At 47.7% G+C, this 27,895-nt stretch overlaps 1 protein-coding gene across 3 annotated transcripts; it reads left to right on the top strand.

Annotated features, from left to right (window-relative positions):
• The first annotated feature begins 431 nt into the window (after positions 1-431).
• Positions 432-22,208, top strand: kmt5aa (lysine methyltransferase 5Aa). 3 transcript variants are annotated; one of them, XM_072513948.1, is made up of 8 exons: positions 432-582; positions 801-892; positions 5,692-5,851; positions 7,969-8,209; positions 8,928-9,015; positions 9,190-9,249; positions 19,011-19,201; positions 21,409-22,208. In XM_072513948.1, exons 1-8 carry the CDS (start codon positions 579-581, stop codon positions 21,617-21,619), a joined length of 1,047 nt encoding a protein of 348 aa, XP_072370049.1. In that variant the 5' UTR covers positions 432-578; the 3' UTR covers positions 21,620-22,208. The 3 variants fall into 3 exon arrangements, with proteins under 3 accessions (XP_072370049.1, XP_072370220.1, XP_072370136.1); XM_072514119.1 differs by lacking the exon at positions 801-892 and having other exon boundaries at positions 469-582; XM_072514035.1 differs by lacking the exons at positions 432-582; positions 801-892; positions 5,692-5,851 and adding an exon at positions 5,881-6,016 and having other exon boundaries at positions 7,952-8,209.
• Positions 22,209-27,895: the final 5,687 nt, after the last annotated feature.

Genomic DNA, 27,895 nt, shown 5'->3' with positions numbered 1-27,895 from the left:
TGACCCCCGGCCAACCGCCGGCTGGGGCTGCGGAGCGCGCAGCGCGCCCCCGCCGCCTCACACCCGCGCGCCGCCTCGCCGCAATCAGACAGACCCGTAAACAAGTTCGAAGATGGGGCATAATTTTGTCGAATTTACGTCGGTTTTTTTCTCTTCCCCCAATTCACCGGCGCCAATTCCCGGTCACGTGACCGCGCGCCCTCCCCGTGACCGCGCGCCCTCCCCGTGGCCAATCGCCGCCCGCCTTGACGTCAGCGCGGCCAATGGGAAGCCAGCGCGCTATTCAAAACGCACGGCAGTCATCCTCACCTGCTGGTCGGAAGTGCGTGTTCGCGGGGGCGGGGCCTGAAGCTGATTGACGGCCGGCCTGTCCAATGGCCATCGAGGATGCGGTGTGGCGGCGGGAGACGCGCGCGCGCTCCGTCCAATCAGAGGCGGGCTGCGCGGACCCATAGCAAAGCTGGGTTGGCGCGTGAAGCTGGGCTTTAAATTCCGGAAGAGGCGCGAGACGCTGCAGCTCCGAACCCGCGGCCAGCTCCTCACTCTCTGCTCCTATCAGTCAGTGTGTTTGCAGTGAAATGGGTACAGTTTGCATTCCTGTTGGTTATTTTGGTGGAATATGGGGTTGATGCGGTCAGTGTGTGAGCGGCGCCCCTGGTGGCCGCGGGCGGCGCTGCGGCGGGGGCCCGGCCGCCGTTTCGGGTGATTACGGTATTGGTTAAGATGGCGGAGCGGCCGTGCTGCTAGCTCCCCGGCCCCCTCCGGAACCCCCGATCTCTCATCATGTTTTAATCCTTCAGGAAAAACCAAGGCTGTGGCTCGCAGGGCGGGGAAGAGCGGAGGTGGCAAGGCCCTGGCCGCCAAGGAGAACCAGCTGCTCGCCATGAGCGAGGTAGGTGTGGGGTGGGGGTACCGAGAAACCGATCCGGGGGGGGGGGGGGGGAGAGAGAGAGAGGGTCCCTGAGGGTTGGGGGGGAACCGAGAAACCGATTCCTGAGGGTTGGGGGGAACCGAGAAACCGGTCCCGGGGGGTTGGGGGAACCGAGAAACCGATCCTTGGAGGGGGAGGAGGAGGGAGGGGGGGAAAGAGGATCCCTGCGGGTTGGGGGGAACCGAGAAACTGATCGGGGGGGGGAGAGAGGATCCCCGAGGGTTGGGGGGAACCGAGAAACCGATCTGGGGGGGGGGACCGAGAAACTGATCCGTGGGGGGGGGGAAGGGAAGGGAAGAGTATCCCTGAGAGTTGGGGGGAACCGAGAAACTGATATGGGGGGGGGGGAGAGAGGATCCCTGAGGGTTGGGGGGAACCGAGAAACTGATCGGGGGGGGGGGGAGAGGATCCCTGAGGGTTGGGGGGAACCGAGAAACTGATCGGGGGGGGGGGGCGGAGAGGATCCCTGAGGGTTGGGGGGAACCGAGAAACTGATCGGGGGGGCGGGGAGAGGATCCCTGAGGGTTGGGGGGGAACCGAGAAACCGATCCGGAGGGGGGGGAGGTGAGGAACCCAGAAACCGATCCCTGAGGGTTGGGGGGAACCGACAAACCGATCCGGGGGGGGGGGGGGGGGGAAAGAGAGGATCCCTGAGGGTTGGGGGGAACCGAGAAACTGATCGGGGGGGGGGGGGGAGAGAGAGAGAGGATCCCTGAGGGTTGGGGGGAACCGAGAAACTGATCCGGGGGGGGGGGGGGGGGGGGAGAGGATTCCTGAGGGTTGGGGGGAACCGAGAAACTGATCGGGGAGGGGGGAGAGAGAGGATCCCTGAGGGTTGGGGGGAACCGAGAAACTGATCGGGGGGGGGGGGGGGGCGGGGAGAGGATCCCTGAGGGTTGGGGGGGAACCGAGAAACCGATCTGGTGGGGTGGGGGCGAGGAGAGGAACCCAGAAACCGATCCCTGAGGGTTGGGGGGAACCGAGAAACCGATCTGGGGGGGGGGGGGTGATAGGAACCGAGAAACCGATCCTTTGGGGGGGGGGGGGAAGAGCGAGAGCGAGGATCCCTGCGGGTTGGGGGGGACCGAGAAGCCGATCCCTGATGGTTGGGGGGAACCGAGAAACCAATCCTTGGGGGGGGGGGGGGGGGAGGAGAGGATCCCTGAGGGTTGGGGTGAACCGAGAAACTGATCCGGGGGCAGGGGGGGGGGGAGCTCTGACTGTCCTGGGGAAGGGGGAACATTCTGCATCCACTGCCTTCGCCCCTTCCTCGGAGGAACCTAAATATGCTGCATCTTCACCCCTCACTCCCCAAGTTCAGGTGACGTCCCAGTTCAGTGATTTCCCAGCCTTTTGGCTAAGATCAAGCCCAAGATGAGGTGCAATGCCTTTTCTTGTCAGATTTGCATGTCTGAGGGCAGCATGATAGAGAAGTGGTTAGCACTGCTTCCTCAAGGCGCTGAGGTCTCTGGTTCGATCCCGTCTCTGGGTCACTGTCCGTGTGGAGTTTGCACATACTCCGTGTTTGCGTGGGTTTCGCCCCCACAACCCAAAGATGTGCAGGGTAGGTGGATTGGCCATGCTAAATTGCCCCTTAATTGGAAAATGAATTGGGTACCATAGATTTTTTTTTTAAAAAAGCTTCATATGCCTGTCTCGTGGACACCGTGAATTGGATTCAATTTGAATTGTTTTTTGGAGCAAGCAATGAGATGGATTAAGGGCTGTCCACTACACACACTGGCTTTGTAACTTTTAGAACAAAAAACAATCATGGCTAAATTGCAGAAAGTGGTATTTCCACTACCCACGGTGTTGAGTACTGAGGCAGCAATGCCGTCGTCATGGGGGATGCTGGTGTAGAGTGCCGAGATATCCATTGTGACGAGGAATGTTCCTGGTTCAACTGGTCCATGGGCGCTGAGTTTCTGTAGGAAGTCCGTCGTGTCGCGACAGAAGCTGGGCGTACCTTGTACGATGGGTTTCAAGATGCCCTCGATGTAGCCAGAGAGGTTCTCACACAAGGTCCCATTGCCTGAAACGATAGGGCGGCCTGGTGTGTTGGCCTTATGTATTTTTGGGAGGCAGTAGAGATCTCCAATGCGGGGAGTGCGTGGGATGAGAGCATGTAGGGTGCTCTGAAGATCTGGATCCAAGGTCTTGATCAGTCTGTTCAGTTGGCGGATGTGTTCCTTGGTCGGATCTGGGGGTAACTGTCTGTAGTGTTCTTGGTTGTTCAGTTGTCGGTATACTTCTTTGCAGTAGTCCGTTCTGTTCAGTACGACAGTGGCCCCTCCTTTGTCTGCTGGTTTGATGACGATGCTGCGGTTGGTCTTGAGAGCGCGGATGGCATTGCGTTGTGCTTGGGTGATGTTCGGGGCTGTCTTGTGAATGCGACTGATGAATCTGGCATTGACGTGACTCCTGACTGCTTGAGCATACATGTCGAGTCTAAGGCAGCGGCCTTCCGGAGGGGTCCAATTCGACTCTTTCCTCTTTGGTTGCCGCACCACCGATCTCTCTCTGTCTGCTCTTCCGGTTCATTGATAGTCTGCTTGGGTTTGCTGTTGGCCTCTTGGGGTCTGTGGAAGAATTCCCGGAGCCTCATTCGCCTGATGAATTCCTCCGTGTCTGCCGCGAGACTGATGGGGTCCATTTTGGTGGTGGTGCAGAAATTGAGCCCTCTGCTGAGGACTTCGATTTCGTCTGGTTGAAGGGTGTAGTCTGACAAGTTGACAATAGATTTCCCTGTATTTTATAATGCTTGGAATGGTCGCATTCCAAGCATTGTTTGGCATCTTTGAATTTGTCTATGTGTTTCTGGAACATACCTCTTCATTCACCTGAGGAAGGAGCAGCGCTACGAAAGCTAGTGACATCGAAACAAACCTGTTGGACTTTAACCTGGTGTTGTAAGACTTCGCACTGTAGTTATTTATGGATGGAGTTTTGGAATATAATCTGAAAAAGGTGCACCAGTAAACAGCTTCAATAAACATAAATGTTGTACATGTGGCTTGAAATCCATCTAGTCAACCTTGGAAATCAATCTGTTGTGCATCTCCATCTGCCCTTTCCAACAAAAAGTAGAAACAAAACTATCTGCTCACTTGCGCTAGTTTGGCCAATGGGGAAATGCCAGTTTTCTTAACAGTAAGTGGAGGCTTGGCTTGCATGTCACAGCACAGAGTCGGCTTGCAATATCTGTAATGTTTTCCATTTTTCCCAGTGAAGTTATGCATTTGTATTTTAATGAACTGTTGTGGTAAATTTTTGGTTTGATACTTGACATTTGTTCAGTTTACAAAGGCCACATTTTTCATTGAAAAAAATAAATCCGTAATTTGAACTGATAAATTGCTATCCTCCCAGTTGTGAAGTTGGGATATATTTGGGATTCTTTGCATGGAGGTTTTTTAAACGCAGAAGCTCCAATATGCATGCTGGCTTTCCACTGAGATAAACCCAGTTCCACTGACCACAGGGAAAATATTTAGTATTGCAGTTTAGTGTTGATAGTGTTACTCTAAACACTCAGCTAGGTTATTGGTCTAGAGTGTTTGTTCAGAGCTCATAGATGTTACTTGATACCTAAAATTTAATTTAGCTTTGTACTTGCTCACAGATTTCCTTCCCTGAAGGACATTAGTCGCCCTTACTTGGTTTGGCCGAATATGTGACTCTTAATTGTTCCACCTCTGAAATGGCCGAGCAAGCCACTCAGTTCAGGCGGCAATTAGGGATGGGCAACAAATGCTGACCCAGCCAGTGACACCCACATCCCAAGAATAATTTTTTTTAAAATTGTCTTTTTGTTAACTTTGTGCTTCAGAAGTAAATTGAAAATATTGCTCAATGTTTTATATTGAAATAACTTTGATTTAAAACAAAACCGCTTCCCCGCTGGTACCAGACTCCTAAATGACCCTCTTATGGATGACCTCATTAACACTACACCCTGTATGCTTCGCCCAATGCCGGTGTTTATGTAGTTACATTGTGTACCTTGAGTTGCCCCATTATGTATTTCCTTTTATTTCCTTTTCTTCCCATGTACTTAATGATCTGTTGAGCTGCTCGCAGAAAAATTTAGGGGAGGCAGTGATGTGGTGGTACTGTCACTGGGCTAGTAATCCAGAGAACCATTGCAAAATCTAGGGACCCAGGTTCAAATCGCAGGACAGATTAAACAAGTTCAATAAAAATCTGTAATTAAAAGCCTAACGATGACCATGAAACCATATTGTTGTGGCTCATCTGGTTCACTTTAGGAAAGAATCTGCCACCCTGACCTGGTCAGGCCTCCATATGACTCCAGACCCACAGCAATGTGGTTGGCTCTCAAATGCGGCAGTTGGAGTCGGGCAATAATTGCTGGTCCAGCCATCAATGCTCAGGTCCTGGTTAAAGTAATATATATATATATATATATATATAGAATGCTTGTTAAAATAAATTAATTTTAAAATGTGGGATGTTTTTAAAGTGGAATGCCCTAGCTAATGGCACCCTACTGCAGTAACAGCAATGCCAGTTGTTGCTGACTGTCTAATATATCTAATTGATTGAGATGCTCACTTTGGTCTAACTGGGCATTTATCATCATGCTGTTTCGAAGATCTTGCATGAAAATTCTGTTAGATTTAAAACATTTAAGATGCAATTCATTAGCCGTGAAACACTTTGGGACATCTGTGGACGCAATGTGCTGTATGAATATGTTCTTTCTTTCTTCCTAAACAATGCCTATGTTCCACCAGGAGACTGTCCATGTAAAATCAAAGGTTCATCATCGTTGGAGCTCTGAAAAAAACCCTGCTCTTCGTGCCCCATTGCAAGATGAAAACTCTGCTTCAAATAAACAAATGAAGTTCCAAGTCAAATGTACTGTAAAACGTGAAATGCAGAAAGAGGAAGGAGGTATGCGAGGTTAACAGCTGCAGATGTTTCAGGAGCATTTCTGTAAAGCAAGCAAACGCAGTTGTTTCAGAAGCAAACGCAGTTGTTTCAGAAGGCCTCTATTTTTACTTAGTGTATCACTAGAATGGTTGGTGCAGGACATCAAACCCAGTGTTGCTTCGTAGGGTAAGAATTGCATATATGCTATATAATTACAGAAAAAACATTGTACATTGGCATCCAGGTAATCCTTAAGGCCAGAATACTCCGTGGCAGTGTGTAGATGCCATGTAACTGTTAGCTGGTTTATTTTGAGTTGAATGGCTTACAGCAGGCAAAAACTGTACCCTGTGCAAACACCCACATGGTGACTGCCTGATATCTACCAATATAAATAAATCTATTCCAATTACATTATAGCAGTGCCTTGAACAAAGTGCTCAGCAGCATCTCTTTTTTAAAAATATAAATTTAAAGTACCCAATTCATTTTCTTCCAAATTAAGGGGCAATTTAGCGTGGCCAGTCCACCTACCCTGCACATCTTTGGGTTGTGGGAGTGAGACTTGGGAGGGGGGGAGAAATTGAAGCTGATGATATTGGGGGTGATATATTGACGTGGATAGAGAACTGGTTGGCAGACAGGAAGCAGAGACTGGGAATAAACGGGTTCGAGTGGTAGACAGTGACTAGTGGGGTACCGCAGGGTTCAGTGCTGGGACCCCAGCTGTTCAAAATATACATTAATGATTTGGATGAAGGAATTGCATACAATATTGCCAAATTTGCACATGACACTAAGCTGGATGGCAGTGTGTGCTGTGAGGAGGCTGCAGGGTGACTTGGACAGGCTGGCTGAGTGGGAAAATACTTGACAAATGCAATATATTGTGGCTAAATGTGAGGTTATCCACTTTGGTGCAAAAACAGGAAGGCAGATTATTATCTGAATGGTGGCAGTTTAGGAAAAGGAAGTGCAATGAGACCTGGGTGTGATGGTGGAACAGTCTCTGAAGGTTGGCGTGCAGGTACAGCAGGCGGTGAGGAAAGCTAATGACATTCTGGCCTTCATAACGAGAGGACTTGAGTATAGGAGTAGGGATGTCTTGCTGCAGTTATACAGGGCCTTGGTGAGGCCACATCTTGTGCAGTTTTGGTCTCCTAGTTTGAGGAAGGACATCCTTGCATTGAGGGTGTCCAGTGAAGGTTCACCAGGCTAATTCCCGGGATGGCAGGACTGACATATGAAGAAAGACTGGATCGACTGGGTTTGTACTCACTGGAGTTTAGAAGAATGAGAGGGAATCTCATAGAAACATATAAAATCCTGATGGGATTGGACAGACTAGATGCGGGAAGAATGTTCCCCATGTTGGGGGCGTGAAGAACTAGGGCTCACAGCCTGAGAATAAGGGGTCAGCCTTTCAGGATTGAGATGAGGAAGAACTTCTCTCAGAGAGTTGTGAGCTTGTGGAATTCTCTGCCACAGAAAGCTGCTCGGGCCAGTTCGTTGGATATTATATTCAAGAGGGAGCTGGACATGGCCCTCGAGGCTAAAGGGATCGAGGGATATGGAGAGAAAGTGGGTGTGGGATACTGAATTTGAATGATCAGCCCTGATATTAAATTGTGGTGCAGGCTCGATTGGCCTCCTCCTGCTCTTTTGCTTTCTATGTTTCTACTCCACTAGTCTGTGATGTAGAAATGAGTGGAGCAATGACTCCTGGCACAGCCTGGTCTGGGGGAGGGGAGGGGCTCGAGGTAGCCTTTGAATAACAATTGAAACTACTTGTGTAATTCCATTTCCAACCGTTGAAACCATTAACCAGTTCAAAAAATATTAATTTTATAGAACAATCAGCCACAATGCCTGTGTTGGCTCCTTGGAAGAACTATCCAATTAGTTCCACACCCAGTTCTTAACTCAGTCCTGCTAAATTCTCCTTTTCAATTCCCTTATTGTTAGTTTAGTCTTTTTATTTCCCGTTTTGGTTCTGGTCTCGATGAGAGATGTGATTATCGTCATTCCATAGAGACAGAAACATAGGCTGCTTACTCTGTGAGCAGAATGGCTGATTTTGAATTGATTCTTTTTTAAATAATTTAGGCTTTTAATTTTCAGATCTGTTATACCTGCAGATGAGCCAAAAGGTTGTGTGTGTGCTGACAGTTCCACCAAGTCCAGCAAGGAGCTGAACAGTGAAAGAAATGTCGTCATTGAGGAAGGATCCGAGACGACAGCAACCATCACTCACACCACCTGTGAGACTGTCAGAAAGGTCGGGTCTCCTGCTCTGCTTTCTGTGGGCAAGAATGGCACAAAAACAAACGCAAAATCTGCTCAGCGGAAAGGTAAAGGGAAGTCTCCGAAACACAGAAGGTAGGTTAAACACTTTGCTCATCATCTGCATTGAGCTTACCCTGTTCTGCCAAAGGCTTTCACCTCTCCTTTCAATAGCGTAGGAAAGAAGAAACTGTTTCCAATGATGGTAATCACAGGACAAGGATTTAAAATAATAATGGAACATGGAGAGAATCTCTTTTACTCTGGCACGTGCTGCCTGAACGGGTGGTGGATGCAGATTCAATCATTTTCAAGAGAATAGGATAAATACTTTTTTTTTCAAAAAAGGAAACATTAGCAGGGAAGTGGGATTAATTGGACACACCTATCAAAGGACTAGCATATGCACAATGGGTGAATGGTCTTATGCTGTGTAATTCTGTATTTCTGTCAACTCATGTTTATGATGGATCAGGTGCCTCTGGGCTGCAGGTTGTCCCTCGCCACACCGGGTGGGTTGTCCCTCACCCGCTCTCTCGAGTCAGGGACACAAAAGAGCCTCTGTGCTCAGGGTCATGTGAACTGAACAATGAGGGATTGGAATTCTAAATTCTCCACCTTCAAATGTTTGAAGCACCTGGGTGGGATCTCCTTGCTGGCATGTTTAACTTAGCTGGGCCATGGGGTGGGGAAGTAACCCATTGATGTGTTTTCACTCTTTCTGGTTTTGATCCTGCAATGTGTATGTGCAGCTTCTGATTGATTGTTTTGCCCTTTCTAAGCAAGTTCTTTCTTTTTTCCCATCTCCCATCAGTGTGAAAAACTCAGCAGGCCGGAATCGTAAGGTCACTGATTATTATCCTGTTCGCAGGAGTTGCAGGAAGTGCGAAGGGCAGCTGAAGGTATATTGTGAATAACAACTCTTTGTATAACACGGAGTCAAGCCTTAACCTAGTCACCTGAGTTTCTCCCTGTACTGCCTTATTTTTCTGGGAGTCAGAGTGGTTTGCGTCTATTGCTCCATAATGGCATTGGAAATTCCAAAGACCCATCAACTTGATCTGTTTTTCTTCTAGTCCGAAGAAAGGAAAATAATCGATGATCTGATTCACAGTGGGATGGAAGAAGGAATGAAGGTACCATTGAAATACGGAAAGTGTGATCTGAAAGGTTAGCTGGTCTGGGTGGTGCAGTGACTTCACTAAGACGTGGCTTCAAAGCCAGCCCAGGCTTGTAGGATGTTGCCATCTATGAACTGTACGGTTATGATGTGAGAAGTAACTTGACCAATAATCCAGTGCATAGTGGATTTGGACCTGTACTAAATTGGCATTCTGGGGCACGCATGATTTAGGAGATCAATCTTTCTCTCCTCCGCTCCCACTCCCTTTTTTTTTCCCCTCTTTCTCCCTCTACCACCATCAGGAAGTTTCTTCCAGACTCTCAACCACCCTCTGGGTGAAGAAAATGTTTCCTCACACCACTTCTACTTTTACCAATTATTTTGAATCTGTGTTCTTCATGCTCTTGAGTGGGAACATTAATTTGCTATTTATCCTGTCCGTATCCCTCAGGACTTTGAATACCTCCATCAAGTCTCCTCTCAGCCGCCTTTTCTCCAAAGGGAACAGACCGACCCCCTCCAATCTATCCTCGTTGTTACAGTTCTTTTATTCCTGGAGTCATTCTTGTGAATTTCCCCTCTACCATCTCCAATGCCGTCACATCTTTCCTAGGGTATGGATCCCAGAACTGGACACCGTCTCCAGATGAGATTAAACTAGTGTCTTGTACAAGGTCAACATGACCTACTTACTCTTGCACTCAATACTCCTATTAATACATCCTAAAATACTGTATGCTTTATTAACTGCTCTCTCAACATGCCCTGCCATCTTCAATGACTTGTCTCTATATTTATTCCTGTACCATGTCTAGAGTTTCTTCCTTTATTTATTTATTTATTTTTAAAATATTTTTTTCCAGTTAAGGGGCAGTTTAGCGTGGCCACCTGCACATCTTTTGGGTTGTGGGGCGAGACCCATGTTGACACAGGGAGAATGTGGAAACTCCACACCCATGTGGACACAGGGAGAATGTGGAAACTCCACACACTGTGACCTGGGGCTAGTATCGAACCATCTCCCACACTCTCTGGAAACTACCCTATCAATGGTGGTATACAGGGATGGTGCAGGAGGGAGGGATTCAGATACCTGGATAATTGGGGCTCATTCTGGGGCAGGTGGGACCTCTACAAATGGGATGGTCTACACCTGAACCAGAGGGGTACCAATATCCTGAGGGGAAAATTTGCTAATGCTCTTCGAGAGGGTTTAAACTAGTTCAGCAGGGGCTTGGGAACCTGAATTGTAGCTCCAGTATACAGGAGGTTGAGAGTAGTGAGGTCATGAGTAAGGTTTTAAAGTTGCAGGAGTGTACCGGCAGGCAGGAAGGTGGTTTAAAGTGTGTCTTCAATGCCAGGAGCATCCGGAATAAGGTGGGTGAACTTGCGGCATGGGTTGGTACCTGGGACTTCGATGTTGTGGCCATTTCGGAGATATGGATAGAGCAGGGACAGGAATGGTTGTTGCAGGTTCCGGGGTTTAGATGTTTCAGTGAGCTCGGAAGGTGGTAAAAGAGGGGGAGGTGTGGCATTGTTAGTCAAGGACAGTATTACGGTGGCAGAAAGGACGTTTGATGAGGACTCGTCTACTGAGGTAGTATGGGCTGAGGTTAGAAACAGGAAAGGAGAGGTCACCCTGTTGGGAGTTTTCTATAGGCCTCCGAAAAGTTCCAGAGATGTAGAGGAAAGGATTGCAAAGATGATTCTGGATGGGAACGAAAGTAACAGGGTAGTTGTTATGGGGGAACTTTAACTTTCCAAATATTGACTGGAAAAGCTATAGTTTGAGTACTTTAGATGGGTCAGTTTTTGTCCAATGTGTGCAGGAGGATTTCCTGACACCGTATGTAGCTATGTCAACAAGAGGCGATGCCACATTGGATTTGGTACTGGGTAATGAACCAGGCCAGGTGTTAGATTTGGAGGTAGGTGAGCACTTTGGTGATAGTGACCACAATTTGGTTATGTTTACTTTAGCGATGGAAAGGAATTGATATATACCGCAGGGCAAGAGTAATAGCTGGGGGAAAGGCAATCATGATGCGATTAGGCAAGACTTGGGGTGCATAGGATGGGGAAGGAAACTGCAGGGGATGGGCACAATTGAAATGTGGAGCTTGTTCAAGGACAGCTACTGCGTGTCCTTGATAAGTATGTACCTGTCAGGCAGGGAGGAAGTGGTCGAGCGAGGGAACCGTGGTTTACTAAAGTAGTTGAATCACTTGTCAAGAGGAAGGAGGAGGCTTGTGTAAAGATGAGACGTGAAGATTCAGTTAGGGTGCTTGAGAGTTAGACTGTAGCTAGGAAGGACCTAAAGAGAGAGCTAAGAGGAGCCAGGAAGGGACATGCGAAGTCCTTGGCAGGTAGGATCAAGGAAAACCCTAAAGCTTTCTATAGGTATGTCAGGAATAAAAGAATGACTAGGGTAGGGCCAGTCAAGGACAATAGTGGGAAGTTGTGCGTGGAGTCCGAGGAGATAGGAGAGGCGCTAAATGAATATTTTTCGTCCGTATTCACACAGGAAAAAGACAATGTTGTCGAGGAGAATACTGAGATACAGGCTACAAGACTAAACGGGATTGACGTTCATGAGGAGGAGGTGTTAGCAATTCTGGAAAGTGTGAAAATAAATAAGTCCCCTGGGCCGGATGGGATTTATCCTTGGATTCTCTGGGAAGCTAAGGAGGAGATTGCAGAGCCTTTGGTTTTGATCTTTATGTCGTCATTGTCCACAGGAATAGTGCCAGAAGATTGGAGGATAGCAAATGTTGTCCCCGTGTTCAAGAAGGGGAGTAGAGACAACCCTGGTAACTATAGACCAGTGAGCCTTACTTCTGTTGTGGGCAAAGTCTTGGAAAGGATTATAAGAGATGGGATTTATAATCATCTAGAAAGGAATAATTTGATATGGGATAGTCAACACGGTTTTGTGAAGGGAGAAGGTGACCAAACAGGTGGATGAGGGTAAAGCAGTTCATGTGGTGTGTATGGATTTCAGTAAAGTGTTTGATAAGGTTCCCCACGATAGGCTATTGCAGAAAATACGGAGGCATGGGATTGAGGGTGATTTAGCGGTTTGGATCAGAAATTGACTAGCTGTAAGAAGACAGAGGGTGGTGGTTGATGGGAAATGTTCAGCCTGGAGTTCAGTTACAAGTGGTGTACCACAAGGATCTGGTTTGGGGCCACTGCTGTTTGTCATTTTTATAAATGACCTGGAGGAGGGCGTAGGAGGATAGGTGAGTAAATTTGCCGATGACACTAAAGTCGGTGGAGTTGTGGACAGTGCAGAAGGATGTTGCAGGTTACAGAGGGACATAGATAAGCTGCAGAACTGGGTTGAGAAGTGGCAAATGGAGTTTAATGCAGAAAAGTGAGGTGATTCATTTTGGAAGGAGTAACAGGAATACAGAGTACTGGGCTAATGGTAAGATTCCTGGCAGTGTGGATGAGCAGAGAGATCTCATACATAGATCCCTGAAAGTTGCCACTCCGGTTGAGAGGGTTGTTAAGAAGGCGTACGGTGTGTTAGCTTTTATTAGTAGAGGGATTGAGTTTCGGAGCCATGAGGTCATGTTGCAGCTGTACAAAACTCTGGTGCGGCCGCATTTTGGAGTATTGCGTTCTGGTCGCCGCATTATAGGAAGGATGCGGAAGCATTGGAAAGGGTGCAGAGTAGATTTACCAGGATGTTGCCTGGTATGGAGGGAAGATCTTATGAGGAAAGGCTGAGGGACTTGAGGCTGTTTTTGTTAGAGAGAAGAAGGTTCAGAGGTGACTTAATTGAGGCATACAAGATGATCAGAGGATTGGATCGGGTGAGAGCCTTTTTCGTCGGATGGTGATGACTAGCACGAGGGGACATAGCTTTAAATTGAGGGGAGATAGATATAGGACAGATGTCAAAGGTAGGTTCTTACTCAGAGTAGTAAGGGCGTGGAATGCCCTGCCTGCAACAGTAGTGGACTTGCCAACATTAAGGGCGTTTAAATAGTCATTGGATAAACATATGGATGATAATGGAATAGTGTGGATGGGCTTTAGATTGGTTTCACAGGTCGGCGCAACATGTTCTATCCTGTATCCCCCTTGGTCGTAGGAGCGGGAAGGTTGAGATACGCCTATGTAGGAAGTCCCATACCTGCAAGTACCTGAATTTGTTTCCCCTCGCCAATCCAAATTTCTCCTCCAGCTCCCTCAAGTTCCTGCCCTCTCCCATCTCCGAAACCCCCCCCCCCCCCATCCTTCCCGGGGCAAACCGGTGATTATTACAAATTGGAGACCAGACCGATGCTCCCACATGCTTCCTCCATTGCCCCCAGACTCTCAGGGCCGCCACCACCACGGGGCTGGTGGAGTACTGTGCTGGCGGGGAATGGCAGGGGTGCCATTATCAACGACCCCAAGCCGGCCCTTGCATGAGGCCGCCTCCATACATTCCCATGCCAACCCTCCCACCACCACCCACTTTCTAATCATGGCTATATTCGCCGCCCAATAATAGTTACTGAAGTTTGGCAGCGCCAGCCCGCCCTCTCCTCGGCTCGCTCAAGCGGGGTCTTGCCCGGCCTATAAAGCCATTGATAACTTTATTCACCGTTTAAAAAAGGACTGCGGAATAAAGATGGGGAGACACTGGAACTCAAACTGGAATCTCAGAAGGACCGTCATCTTCACCGTCTGCACCCTCCCAGCTAGTGACAACGGGACTGCTTCCCACCTTCGGAAATCGTCCTTCATTTGTTCGACTAGTCGGGCCAAATTAAGTTTGTGCAACCGTTCCCATTCCCACGTCACTTGGATGCCTAGATACCTAAATGCCTACCACTCTAAACGGCAGTTCTCCCAGCCACCTCTCCTGTCCCCTTGCCTGGATCGCAATCATCTCGCTTTTCCCCATATTTAGTTTGTACCCCGAAAACCGTCCAAATTCCCCCAGAATCCTCATGGTTTCCTCTATCCCCTCTACTGGGTCCGATACATGCAGGAGCAGGTTGTCTGCATAAAGCTAGACTCTTGTGGCCTCCTCTCTCTCTTTCCCCCCCCCCCCCCCCGGACCAGCCCCTTGAGGCTCTTCGTGCAATTGCCAACGGCTCTATAGCTAACGCGAACAACAGCGGGGAGAGGAGGCATCCGTCTCGTCCTCCGATGTAGCCTAAAATAGTCCGATATCCTATTCGTCCATACGCTCGCCACAGGAGCCTGATACAGCAACCTGACCCAGTCAATAAAGCCCCGCCCAAATCCAAACCGTCCCAGTACCTCCGACAGATATTCCCATTCTACTCGATCAGAAGCCTTCTCTGCGTCCATTGCGACCACTACCTCCACCTCCCTATCTTCTGGGGACATCGTGATCGCATTTGGCAACCTTCTTACATTGGCCACCAACTGCCTCCCCTTAACGAACCCAGTCTGGTCCTCCCCAATCATGTCCGGAACGCAGTCTTTAATCCGAGAGGACAAAATTTTGGCCAGCAGTTTGGTGTCCACATTAAATAGGGATATCGGCCTGTAGGACCCACACAGGGGTGTGACATCCTTGACATCATTGGGGGAAGCACCCCTCTCTCCCTTGCATCATTGAATGTCCCAATCAACAGCAGCCCCAATATCCCAGAGAACCTTTTTATAGAACTCCACGGGGTACCCATCCGGCCCCGGGGCTTTACCTGACTGCATGGCCTTCAGCTCCTCCGCCATTTCTTCGATCCCGATCGGGGCCCTTCTACCAGCTCCCCTAGGAAGTGCCTCATTCCCTCCGGCCCAGGTGGGAGTTCCGACCCATACAGCCTACTATAAAACTCCTTAAACGCCTTGTTCACCCCTGCTGAGTCTCCCACCAGGTTCTCGTCTCCATCCTTTACTTTCCCTAACTCCCTGGCTGCCTCTCTCTTTCTAAGCTGCTGTGCAAGCATTCTGCTGGCCTTCTCTCCATGCTCCTAAATCGCCTCCTCGCATTTCTCAGCTGCTCTACCGCCCTTCCTGTGGTTAACAAGCCAAACTCTGCCTGTAGCCTCCGCCGTTCCCTTAAAAGCCCTGCCTCTGGGTTCTCCGCATACCTCCTGTCGACCTGTGGTATCTCCTTTACCAGTCAGTCCGTCACTGCCCTGTGGGCCCGTATCGAGATCAGCTCCCCTCTAACCACCGCTTTCAATGCCTCCCAGACCACCGCTGCTGAAATTTCCCCCGTGTCATTGACCTCCAGGTAGTTCTGAATACATTTCCTCAACCGCCCACACACCACCTTGTCTGCTAAAAGTCCCACGCCTAGCCTCCAGTGCGGGTGCTGATTACTGTCTTTACTAACCTGTAGGTCAACCCAGTGCAGGGCATGGTCTGAGATTGTGATCGGCAAGTACCCCGTGTCCACCACCCCCGTCAGTAGAGCCCTGCTCGGAATAAAGAAATCAATCCGGGAGTGCACTTTATGCACGTGTTTCTGTTGCCCAAATCTCCATGGGCCCCCCCCCCCCCCCATCTGCTCCATGAACCCTTTTAGCTCCTTAGCCATTGCTGGCACCCTGCCCGTTTTTGAGCTTGACTGGTCTAAACCAAGGTCAGTAACTGTCTTGAAGTCTCCTCCCATGAGCAGCTTATGTGAATCCAAGTCTGGTATCTTCCCCAGCATCCTCTTTATAAACTCCACATTATCCCAGTTTGACGCATACACCTTTACTAGTACCACCTGCACACCCTCCAATTTCCTACTGACCATAATGTACCGGCCTCCCACATCCAAAACTGTTCTCCCCGCCTCGCCACTCGCTTGTTGATCAGGATCGCGACCCCTCTAGTCTTCGAGTCCAGTCCCGAGTTGAAAAACCTGTCCGACCCAACCTTTCCTTAATCTAATCTGGTCAGCCACTCTAAGGTGTGTCTCCTGGAGCATTACCACGTCCACCTTCAGTCCTCTCCAATGCATGAATACGTGTGCCCTCTTGACTGGCCCATTGAGCCCTCTTACATTCCAGATGATCAGTCTAGTGGGGGGGGGGGGGGGGGCTCATTCTCCCCCCCCCCCCCCCCCTTCGCCGATCAGTCATCCCCTCTCTTGGGCCAGTCACCAGCCCGTGTCCCACGCCTCTACCGGCCCGCCCCCAGGCAGCCTCTGCCCCCGACCTCCTCTCTGTCCCTCCCTCATCAGCAGAACATTCCTCCCTCTTTTCCCCCGCCCCCCCAGTAACAGCACAAAATAAATCAACCCCCTTGATAAGCCTAACACCTGCTTACCCCCCACTACGCTTCCGTGAGCTAGCCTGCCCAGCTAGCTTGGTGGCCCTCGTCCCTGGTGCCAGACATTCTCCCACCTATTGTTTCCTCCTCCCGCTCGTACATACATATTCAAATGAAAAACAATCCCAACACAATTGCCCGACAGGGAAAAAAACCACCCAAGTTGAACAAAGAAAAGATCCAGCATCTGAACAAACACACCTCCATCCCCCAACAATGCAAATGCAAACTGTAACTCACTCAGCTCTGCAACTGGCCCCAGATCAATACAGAAGTTATGACAAATAACATCCGCAAAATGAAAAACAAGAAACTTTTTAAAAACATAAATGTTGCATCAGAGTTCTCAGTCCGACACCAGTCAACAAAGAACAAAGAAATGTACAGCACAGGAACAGGCCCTTCGGCCCTCCAAGCCCGTGCCAACCATGCTGCCTGACTAAACTACAATCTTCTACACTTCCTGGGTCCGTATCCCTCTATTCCCATCCTATTCATGTATTTGTCAAGATGCCCCTTAAATGTCACTATCGTCCCTGCTTCCACCACCTCCTCCGGCAGCGAGTTCCTGGCACCCATTACCCTCTGCGTAAAAAAAAAAAAAAAACTTGCCTCGTACATCTACTCTAAACCTTGCCCCTCTCACCTTAAACCTATGCCCCCTAGTAATTGACCCCTCTACCCTGGGGAAAAGCCTCTGACTATCCATTCTGTCTATGCCCCTCATAATTTTGTAGACCTCTATCAGGTCTCCCCTCAACCTCCTTCGTTCCAGTGAGAACAAACCGAGTTTATTCAACCGTTCCTCATAGCTAATGCCCTCCATACCAGGCAACATTCTGGTAAATCTCTTCTGCGCCCTCTTTAAAGCCTCCACATCCTTCTGGTAGTGTGGCGACCAGAATTGAACACTATACTCCAAGTGTGGCCTAACTAAGGTTCTATACAGCTGCAACATGACTTGCCAATTCTTATACTCAATGCCCCGGCCTTTCCTTTTCGCGAAGTCCAGCACTTCCTCAGGCGACTCGAAATAGAAATGCTGCTCCTCGTATGTGACCCAGAGGCGGGCTGGATACAACAGCTCGAACTTCACCTTTTTCTTGAAAAGGGTCGACCTGATCTGGTTAAACCCCGCTCTTCTCCTGGCCACCTCCACACTCGGGTCCTGATAGATCCGCAGGATACTGTTGTTCCATTTACAGCTCCGTGACTGCATGGTCCACTGTAAAATACGCTCCTTATCCAAATACCTGTGGAATTTTGCCACCATTGCCCTCGGGGAGGGGGGTCTCCCATTCGCGGCTTCCTCCCGAGCGCTCTGTGAGCCCTGTCCACCTCCAAGGGTCGGGGGAATGCCCCATCCCCCAGCAGCTTCTTGAACATGGCGCTATGTATGCCCCAGCGTCTGCTCCTTCGGATCCCTCCGGGAGCCCAGCGATTCTCATGCTCTGCCGGCGGGACCTGTTCTCTCGGTCCTCCACCTTCTCCAAGAACCTTTTCTGCTGGTCTCTCAGCATCCCCACCACCAACTCCACTGCTGTTTGATGTTCCTCGGTCAGCCAGCGCCTACTCTACTTTCGGGATCGCCCGATCCTGGGCATCCAATCTAAGTCCCAGCCGCACAATTGCCTCTTTAATTGGGTGCAAGTAGTCCTGGTTCTGCTTGGCGAAGCCACAAAGTACAAGTTGAGTATCCCTTATTCGAAATTCAAAAAGGTCTGAAATCTGCACATTTTGAGCGTTGAAATCCTGTTTCTAGTAAAAAAATAACATGGTGCTCACCCGAGATCCGCGAGTTATGCGACATTTTACAACTCCCAAGTCCTCCGTATCAACTGTGTCCCGTTCCTGTGGCTGAACACGCGTGTGTATCCTTCCCATTGACGGTACAAAAGGATTTGAGCCCAGTACCTGATTCCCTGTCGGGAGGGAAGCCTGCCCCGCCCCCCAGCACTGATTGGTGACTCCAAACCGTGTCCGAGGGTCTTTGCAGTTTGGTATTCAAAAAATTCCGGAATCTGACACACACTCGGCCCCAAGCTTTTAGAATAAGGGATATTCAACCTGTACTAATACCTCCTGCGCCCATGTGCCAGTCCCCTTTTCCTAATCGGTCCTACTCTTTCTTTTGCCACCTTTCTTTTATTATTTATATGCTTGTAGAATACCTTGGGATTCCTTTTTCTTGTTAGCTGCCAGTGTCTGTTCATGATCTCTCCTTTTCCTATTCGTTTTTTTTTTACTTCCTCTGGTCCATCGATTCTCAGCCTATGAGGGTCGGCAGGATTGTGGGGTTGAGGTTACAATCCAATCAGCCATCATATTGAGTGGCAGAACTGGTTTGAGGGGCCGAGTGGCCTAACCCTAATTCATATGTTCACATGCAAGCAACTGTATTTATATTTGCCTGTGTCGTGTGTGAAGTATTATCTACTGAAATTGAGGCTAAAATACCGGTGGTAGCTTCACCAGTGGTGAGTCAACACCCTTATTGGACAAACCGTCTTCTAACTGTTGCCTTCATTCTCTCAGGTTGGTATTATTGATGGGAAAGGTCGTGGGGTGATGGCCACAAAACCTTTTCAACGTGGAGAGTTTGTGGTGGAATACAGTGGCGACCTCATTGAGTTTACAGATGCCAAGAGTCGAGAGACTAAGTACGCACAGGATCCCTCCGCTGGCTGCTACATGTACTACTTTCAACACCTCAGTAAAACGTACTGGTGAGTCCTCTGTCTATTTGGTGGCCTGTTTTCCTTCCCTCTTGTTACGCCACACTTGCTGAATTCGCCATCAGCATTGTTTCTAGTTGTTGTTTTGTTAATTTACCCAATTATCTTTTCAATTGGGTGGCAATTTAGTGTGGCCAGTGCACCTAACCTGAGGTTGTGGAGTTGAGACCCACGAAGATGCTGGGAGAATGTGCACACTCCACATTCTCTCCCCATTTCTGGCAGGGGTTTGGGAAGGTAGGGAAATGGAGTCTCACCATAACTCCCACGTGTGGGGAAACCTGAATGCAGCAAGGATATTTTAATTCAGCGCTGAGTTCAAGCAGACCCCATTTTCACTGGAGTAATAGTTTTGTCCTGCCATGTGGGAGTTACAAATCTTTAAGGAGATTTGTATATACTCTTGAAGGGTGGCTTAAGTTTAAACTACCAAGTTGTCAATTAATTTAAATGGCCATCCCTTTTAATTAAAAAAAAAAGGCTGTTGGCTTTTATCTGTGAGTTGAGTTTGGTCTCAATATCTGTTGTTAACATACCCCTAAGTGCTATTATTATTGCTGCTTGGTTGCTTTCCATAACTTGTGTCATTGTCACAATGGGGGATGGGTTGTAAACTCATTCTTTCATTTTCAGGTTAAAGGTTATTAAAAGATAACTCATTGATGTGGGGTTATGAGTACAGATTTGTATAAAGGATTAAGTACTTGAGGGGATTTGTATCTATTGAATCGACTTTTGTAAATGGAAGGTTTCTTTATATGGTGAAGTCTGTAATAAATATTTTACTTTCATCTCAGCATGGCTCCTAGGGCAGCATGGTGGCCTAGTGGTTAGCACAGCTGCCTCATGGCGCTGAGGTCCCAGGTTCGATCCCGGCTCTGGGTCACTGTTTGTGTGGAGTTTGCACATTCTCCCCGTGTTTGCATGGGTTTCGCCACCACAGCCCAAAAATGTGCAGAGTAGTCGTCATAGATATCATAAAATTTACAGTGCAGAAGGAGGCCATTCGGCCCATCGAGTCTGCACCGGCTCTTGGGAAGAGCACCCCACCCAAGGTCAACACCTCCACCCTATCCCCATAACCCAACAACCCTACCCAACACTAAGGGCACTTTTTGGACATAGGGCAATTTATCATGGCCAATCCACCTAACCTGCACATCTTTGTACTGTGGGAGGAAACCAGAGCACCCGGAGGAAACCCACGCACACACGGGGAGGATGTACAGACTCCGCACAGACAGTGACCCAAGCCGGAATCGAACCTGGGACCCTGGTGCTATCCACAATGCTACCATGCTGCCCGTGTAGGTGGATTGGCCATGCTAAATTGCCCCTTAATTGGAAAAAATAATTGGGTAATCTAAATTTATTAAAAAATCAAAAAAGAATCTCAGCATGACTCCTAAGGTCTGCTCCATGATGGATACTGGATGAGTTGGCATGGAGGGTGGTCTGCTCCATGATGGATACTGGATGAGTTGGCATGGAGGGTGGTAAGTGGGGGGAATGAGTTGCCACCAAGTTAGCATGTGGCTGGTTTGGGGGTATGGGTTGTCCAAGGGTTTGAAGAACTGTTGGGAGTGGGTGAAGGATCATGAAGTGGCATGTATGGGCATGGGGCTCTGGGGAAGCTCTAAGGGGTGAGGTCTTTAAAGGTCTAATGTTTTCAGAGATTTCATAGAATTTACAGTGCAGAAGGAGGCCATTCAGCCCATCGAGTCTGCACCGGCTCTTTTAAAAAGACAAACTGGACCAAATCCGAGAGAACCAAGATGGACCTTCTAAACCGTCCACATCAGCAGTCACTGTGACCGCATCCAAGTGCCCAATTTTTTTTTCCAATGAAATGGTCAATCCACCGAACCTGCACACCTTTGGGTTGTGCAGGTGAAACCCACACGGGTACTGGGAGAATGTGCAAACTCCACACAGACAGTGACCCAGAGCCGGGATCGAACCTGGCTCTTCAGTGCCATAGGCAGCAGTGCTAACCATGCTGCCCCTATAGATGCATTTAAGAGGGGCCTAGAAGAATATGCTGATGAGGTGGGTATAGGGTGAGAAGGTCTGTGCATCAACATAAACCAATTGGGCTGAATGGCTTGATTCTATGCAGCTGCTGTTCTGTATTATCCTAATGTTTATCATCTTTTGGGGAATTTTTTTCTAAATGTTATATGTTTAAATGTTTTTAGTGTGGATGCAACGAAGGAAACCACACGCCTTGGTCGTCTAATCAACCACAGCAAGAACGGGAACTGTCAGACTAAGTTACACAATGTTGGTGGGAAGCCACACCTTATTCTTGTTGCATCTCGGGACATCGCAAAGGGCGAGGAACTGCTTTATGATTATGGAGACCGAAGCAAAGCATCAATTGCTGCACATCCCTGGCTGATGCAGTGAGCCAGTGTTTTAAAAGAGCATAACTATTTCAAGTATTTGGTTTGATGCTTGCTCTGATTTGTGATGTAGCACTTATTCAAGATCGCCAATAGTTGGATTCTGTGCAATGCTGAGGAGGTGATCTTGCATCTTTAGAACTTTTATATCTTAATGCTTTTGTATATTTTGTACATGGGTGTGCTTTAGGAGTTTGCAGTCATGAGGCAGATTGTGTTTTTTTTTTTAATATAAGCTATTCCAGAATGTCGAGCTGTTGTACAGTATTAGTAACCTAGGTCTGCGCTTGTGCTCTGAATCATAAATCTACTTCTGCATCTTTAAGAGATCAAATGGTGTCATTTATAAAGTAATAAACCATTTTTAGAAAGCCTCTGCATTCAGGATAATGAATTTGGTGTCACTTCCAACCGGAAGCTGTAATTGGATGATTCAGAATACCGAGTATTAGCATTTATTCACATTAGCTTAGATTCGATTTTTAAAGCAGGGCTTCACATCGTAGGCCTGTGCGTCTGTTGTAAACAGCTATTAAAAGTTTGTATACAGAAGCTTCATGTTGAAGAATATTTAAATAAACTCTGTGACTTAATTGCATTGTGGGAGTGTTTTGATCTTTACTGGCGATTGTGTGTAGATACTTTCTATTGTGAAGATTCTTGTTTGAAAGTAGCCTCCGAGGTTACCAGACTAAGAACCTCAAACAATTTGTGAAACTGAGGAAAGAATACTTCACCCCAAGAGTGATCACCTTGAGCGATGGGCCTCTTTTACATGAAATGAAAATCGCTTATTGTCACAAGTAGGCTTCAAATGAAGTTACTGTGAAAAGCCACTAGTCGCCACATTCTGGCGCCTGTTCGGGGAGGTTGGTACGGGAACATTAAAACAAACTTTAATTTAAACACCAAATTAACATCAAAGAAATAGCTTTACAATGATCAGTTAAACAGTTCTTAAACTTGCTATCTATACATTTTACTAAGTCCATTTAAGCAACCCAATACAGTTCAAATGTCACTTATAAATAACATTTAACAAAGCAGGTTTACTTAGCTATGCAGACCTTTGGAGAGAGTTCCTTTCAATAGGAGATTCAGCACACTAACTGCATTTCAGAGCTGCTGTTCAACTTAAAATCCTACATTAGACTGCAAGACTAAAGACAGACCTGGCTCCTCCCATTAATTACATAATCTGTATCCCACTAAGGTCACATGATTTGCTTAGCTTGGACTAAATACAATCCTTCATGAATTATCTACTCCAGGAAATCTAACAACATTTATCTGAAATCAATTCTGTGGTTGGAGTGAATCACAACCTTACCTTTTACGACTCCTTAATTGGAGCTTTGGCAGACATACTGCCTGTATGTATTTTAACCAGGGTTTTTAATAACATTACTTCAACAGAATATAAAATATATTATATAACATTTTCTATTGGCTGAGGGTACATTATGAATGTTGCCAATAGACCTGTAACTAACACTGAGTCTGAATTATAGTGCTATAAATTCCTTGCTCCTCTGCTGTTCCAATGTAAAGCTCATCAGTGTCTCGACAAACAGACTTTCAGGACTTTCTGATTGGTCAACATTGATGTGATTGGTGATGTGAAAACATTAATCTCCTCTCAGCAGAAAGTTAACCCAACAGGTTCAGCAATATATCTGTTTTAATACAATGCCACAACTTCCTCCTCTTCCTGGGGTGGGATTAAGCCCAGTGGCTCCTGTTCGGGACGTTGTCAGAATATTTCAGGCATAATTCTCCACGACCTGCCTACTGTAGCCACCTAAAATGGCTGATTCCCGATTAATTTGGCCAAACCCCGTTGTAAAATGGCAAACTAAAAAGGCTGATGGGAAAATCAGCCAACAGGACTCAAACGGACAGCTGCAAACAGAGCAGTGTATTCGGCTCTGGGGAAGTCGGCCCAGACCGATACCAGCGACCATTAGCAGCACATCAACCCAGCCATCTGCAGTTTAATCGGCCATCCCCGGGCACAATTGCTACAAATTAGCAATTGAAAGCCGATCCAGACCCCTCGGCGCCAGCAGTGGCTGAGACAAAAAGGTAGACAACCACCCCCGATCAAGGAATCGCCCCATTATTGGAGCATATCGAACCCAGTGATTGGGACCAAGTCCAATCACTTGGGACCAGGGTCAAGGTCCTCCCCGAGAGGCGGGAAGCCCCTGGGAACTATAAAATAGGGGCCAAGTTCAGATCGACCCTTCTGCTCGCACCCTTCGAGACCCTTCGACGAAAGAACAAGTAAGTCTTACTCCAGCGATCGCTACCAGATAGGTGTTCCAGACTATCGACCCGTACCAGCCTTTTTGAATCCCGCAGGCCAGACCCAATTCGATAAGCCATTCGTTTCCCTGACCTGGTGGGCCATCACCAAAGTTAAGTATTGGCCTTTAGTGGTAGGTAATAGTGTAGAAGTAGGATTACTGTATAAGTATTTATTGCTGTATATAATAAATGATCGTTGATTTAACATTTACTAAGCGGTGTGTTGCATTATTAATCATTGCTTGAACCACGTGGCGGTATCAGAAAGATACCTGGCGACTCGTGAGCAAAGGTGACAGAATTAGAGCTGATAAAACTAAGGCTAATAAGAGCATCACTACTCGCTGCACAGCTGCTATGTTTCAGGCCTGTATTGCTTCTCCTCTGCTGTTTACTAATCTGTCTGCACTGGAATATTCCTGGCATGCTGTCTTAATATGCAGCATTTTTACCATCAGGACACCACCAGGAACTGGAACCATAATTTTAGTTGTGATTCAAGAAATTAAGATAGCAAATGACAGCGTCTGCTTAATCTGCAGCAACTGGTCCCCAATCACATTATTTCATGGACTCCAGTTTGCGAACAGCTGCCATATCAAACACTGATTTGTAACAATTATATTATCTACTCATTGTAGCAGCAAGTGTTTTGCCATTTTCATCACCCGCACTTGGTTCATTGTCAATCCCCCAAACCTGAGGCTTTTTTTGAACAGCTGAGACGAGGACATAAACAACACCTCAACATAATTGAATTATGATACATTTACTGTACAAAGTGACTGAGACATAAAAATAAAAAATTTCTATTTGTATTAATCCTGATTGCAAATACTTAAAGTAGTGTCCTTGGTAATTTGCGGTTTGCCAGCCGTATGTCCATAGACTTCAGTAAAACCCTTGATAAGGTGCATTGTGGCAGACTGGTACAAAAGGTGAAATCACATGGGGTCAGAGGTGAGCTGGCAAGATAGATACAGAACTGGCTTGGTCATAGAAGACAAGGTAGCAGTGGAAGGGTGTGTTTCTGAATGGAGGGCTGTGACTAGTGTTCCACAGGGATCAGTGCTGGGGCCTCTTGTTTGCAGTATACATAAATGATTTGGAGGAGCGGCAGGGTGGTGCAGTGGTTAGCACTGCTGCCTCACGATACCGAGGACCTGGGTTGGTTCCTGGCCCCAGGTCACTGTCCATATGGAGTTTGCAAATTCTCCCCATGCCTTTGTGGGTCTCACCCCCACAACCCAGAGATGTGCAGGGTAGGTGTATTGGCCATGATGACTTGCCCCTTAATTGGAAATAAATAGAATGATTTGGAGGAAATTATAGCTGGTCTGGTTATTAGGTTTGCGGACGACACCATGATTGGTGGAGTTGCAGATAGTGAAGAGGATTGTTAGAGGATACAGCAGGATATATATCGGTTGGGTGGCAAGCTGGCACAGTGGTTAGCACCGCTGCTTCACAACTCCAGGAACCTGGGTTCAATTCCAGCCGGGTAACTGTCTGTAGAGTTTTCACATTCTCCCTTGTCTGTGGGTTTCCTCCAGTAGTCATGAAGGCAGATGACATGTTTGACTTCATTGATTGGGGCATTGAGTATAAAAATTGACACGTCATGTTGCAGCTGTATAGAATCTTAGTTAGGCCTCATTTGGAATATTGCGTACAATTATCGTCACCACACTACCAGGAGGCTTTGGAGAGGGTACAGAAGAGGTTGACCAAAATGTTGCCTGGACTGAAGGGTATTAGCTATGATGAGAGGTTGGAGGAACTCGGATTGTTTTCACTGGAATGACGGAGATAAAAGGGCAACCTGAAAGAAGTTTACAAAATTATGAGTGGCATTTCATAGAATTTACAGTGCAGAAGGAGGCCATTCGGCCCATCGGGTCTGCACCGACTCTTGGAAAGAGCACCCTACCCAAGGTCCACACCTCCACCCTATCCCCATAACCCACTAACCCCACCCAACACTAAGGGCAATTTTGGACATTAAGGGCAATTTATCATGGCCAATCCACCTAACCTGCACATCTTTGGACTGTGGGAGGAAACCGGAGCACCCGGAGGAAACCCACGCACACACAGGGAGGATGTGCAGACTCCGCACAGACAGTGACCCAAGCCAGAATCGAACCTGGGACCCTGGAGCTGTGAAGCAATTGTGCTATCCACAATGCTACCGCGCTGCCCTGCAATGCTACCGTGCTGCCCTGTCCATGCATGGACAGAGTGGATAGTCAGATGCTATTTCCCAGGGTAGAAAAGTCAATTACACAGTTTAAGGTGCAAGGGGGGAAGTTTAGAGGAGATGTGCAAGGCAAGTTTTTTACACAGAGGGTAGTGGGTGCCTGGAACGCGCTGCCGGAGGAGGTGGTGGAAGCAGGGACGATAGTGACGTTTAAGAGGCATCTTGACGAATACATGAATAGAGGGATACAGATCAGCGCAGGTTGGAGTGCTGAAAGGTCTTGTTCCTGTGCTGTTCTTTGTCCACATATCCCTGTCCCTGTTTGTGTCAGCAGCAGTCATCACTGGATCATGATCAGACATTTGTCACTCTACAACATTACCTGCCATTTTAGAGAAAGTACTTGCCAGGGGGGGCCTGTCACCTGCAGGTAAACGGAACATGTTCAGGCATTCCACCTTATTTGAATTAAACAAAAACATGGAGGCAACAGTTCCCTGGTGCATTCTCTATGGTTAATCCTTGACCAATCAGAAAGTTAGTGGGCATGGGATACAGGGAAATGTGGCTGTCTGGATACAGAATTGACTGGCCGAAAAGAAGACAGCGAGTGGTAGTGGATGGAAAGTATTCTGCCTGGAGGTCGGTGACAAGTGGTGTCCCGCAGGGATCTGTTCTGGGACCTCTGCTCTTTGTGTTTTTTATAAATGACTTGGATGAGGAAGTGGAAGGGTGGGTCAGTAAGTTTGCCGATGACACGAAGGTTGGGGGAGTTGTAGGTAGTATTGAGGGTTGTTGCAGGTTACAACAGGACATTGATAGGATGCAGAGCTGGGCTGAGAAGTGGCAGATGGAGTTCAACCTAGATAAATGTGAAGTGATTCATTTTGCAAGGTTGAATTTGAATGCTGAATACAGGGTTAAAGGCAGGATTCTTGGAAGTGTGGAGGAACGGAGGGATCTTGGGGTCCACGTACATAGATCCCTCAAAGCTGCCATCCAGGTTGATAGGATTGTTAAGAAGGTGTATGGTCTGTTGGCTTTCATTATCAGGGGGATTGAGTTTAAAAGCCGCGAGGTTTGTTGCAGCTTTATAAAACCCTAGTTGGACCACACTTGGAATATTGTGTCCAGTTCTGGTCACCTCATCCTAGGAAGGATGTGGATGCTTTGGAGAGGGTACAGAGGAGATTTACCAGGATGCTGCCTGGACTGGAAGACATGTTTTATGAAGAAAGGTTGAGGGAGCTAGGGCTTTTCTCACATGAGCGAAAAAGGCAGAGAGGTGACTTGATAGAGGTGTACAAGGTGATGAGAGGCATGGATAGAGTGGATAGCCAGAGACTTTCCCCCAGCGTGGAAATGGCTGTCACGAGGGGACATAATTTTAAGGTGATTAGAGGAAGGTATAGGGGAGATGTCAGAGGTAGGTTCTTTACACAGAGAGTGGTGGGTGTGTGGAATGCACTGCCAGCAGAGGTGGTGGAGTCAAGAGTAATTTAAGTATGTGCCTGTCAGGCAGGGAGGAAGTGGTCAAGCAAGGGAACCGTGGTTTACTAAGGCAGTCAAAACACTTGTCAAGAGGAAGAAGGAGGCTTATGTAAAGATGAAACATGAAGGTTTAGTTAGGGCACTCGAGAGTTACAAGTTAGCTAGGAAGGACCTAAAGAGAGAGCTAAGAAGAACCTGGAGGGGACATGAGAAGTCTTTGGCAGGTAGGATCAAGGATAACCCTAAAGCTTTCTATAGATATGTCAGGAATAAAAGAAT

This window comes from Scyliorhinus torazame, chromosome 1, assembly GCF_047496885.1.
Source record: "Scyliorhinus torazame isolate Kashiwa2021f chromosome 1, sScyTor2.1, whole genome shotgun sequence".
NCBI lineage: Eukaryota > Metazoa > Chordata > Chondrichthyes > Carcharhiniformes > Scyliorhinidae > Scyliorhinus > Scyliorhinus torazame.
Note: the sequence above shows the minus strand (reverse complement) of the source record. Positions and strands in the feature narration are given on the sequence as shown.

Bases quoted from the DNA above. Each gene is read 5' to 3' on its own strand.
- kmt5aa (XM_072513948.1), top strand. The intron at 8,210-8,927 runs GTAGGTTAAACA...ATCTCCCATCAG, and splicing joins AAGTCTCCGAAACACAGAAG to TGTGAAAAACTCAGCAGGCC. The intron at 19,202-21,408 runs GTGAGTCCTCTG...AAATGTTTTTAG, and splicing joins CACCTCAGTAAAACGTACTG to TGTGGATGCAACGAAGGAAA.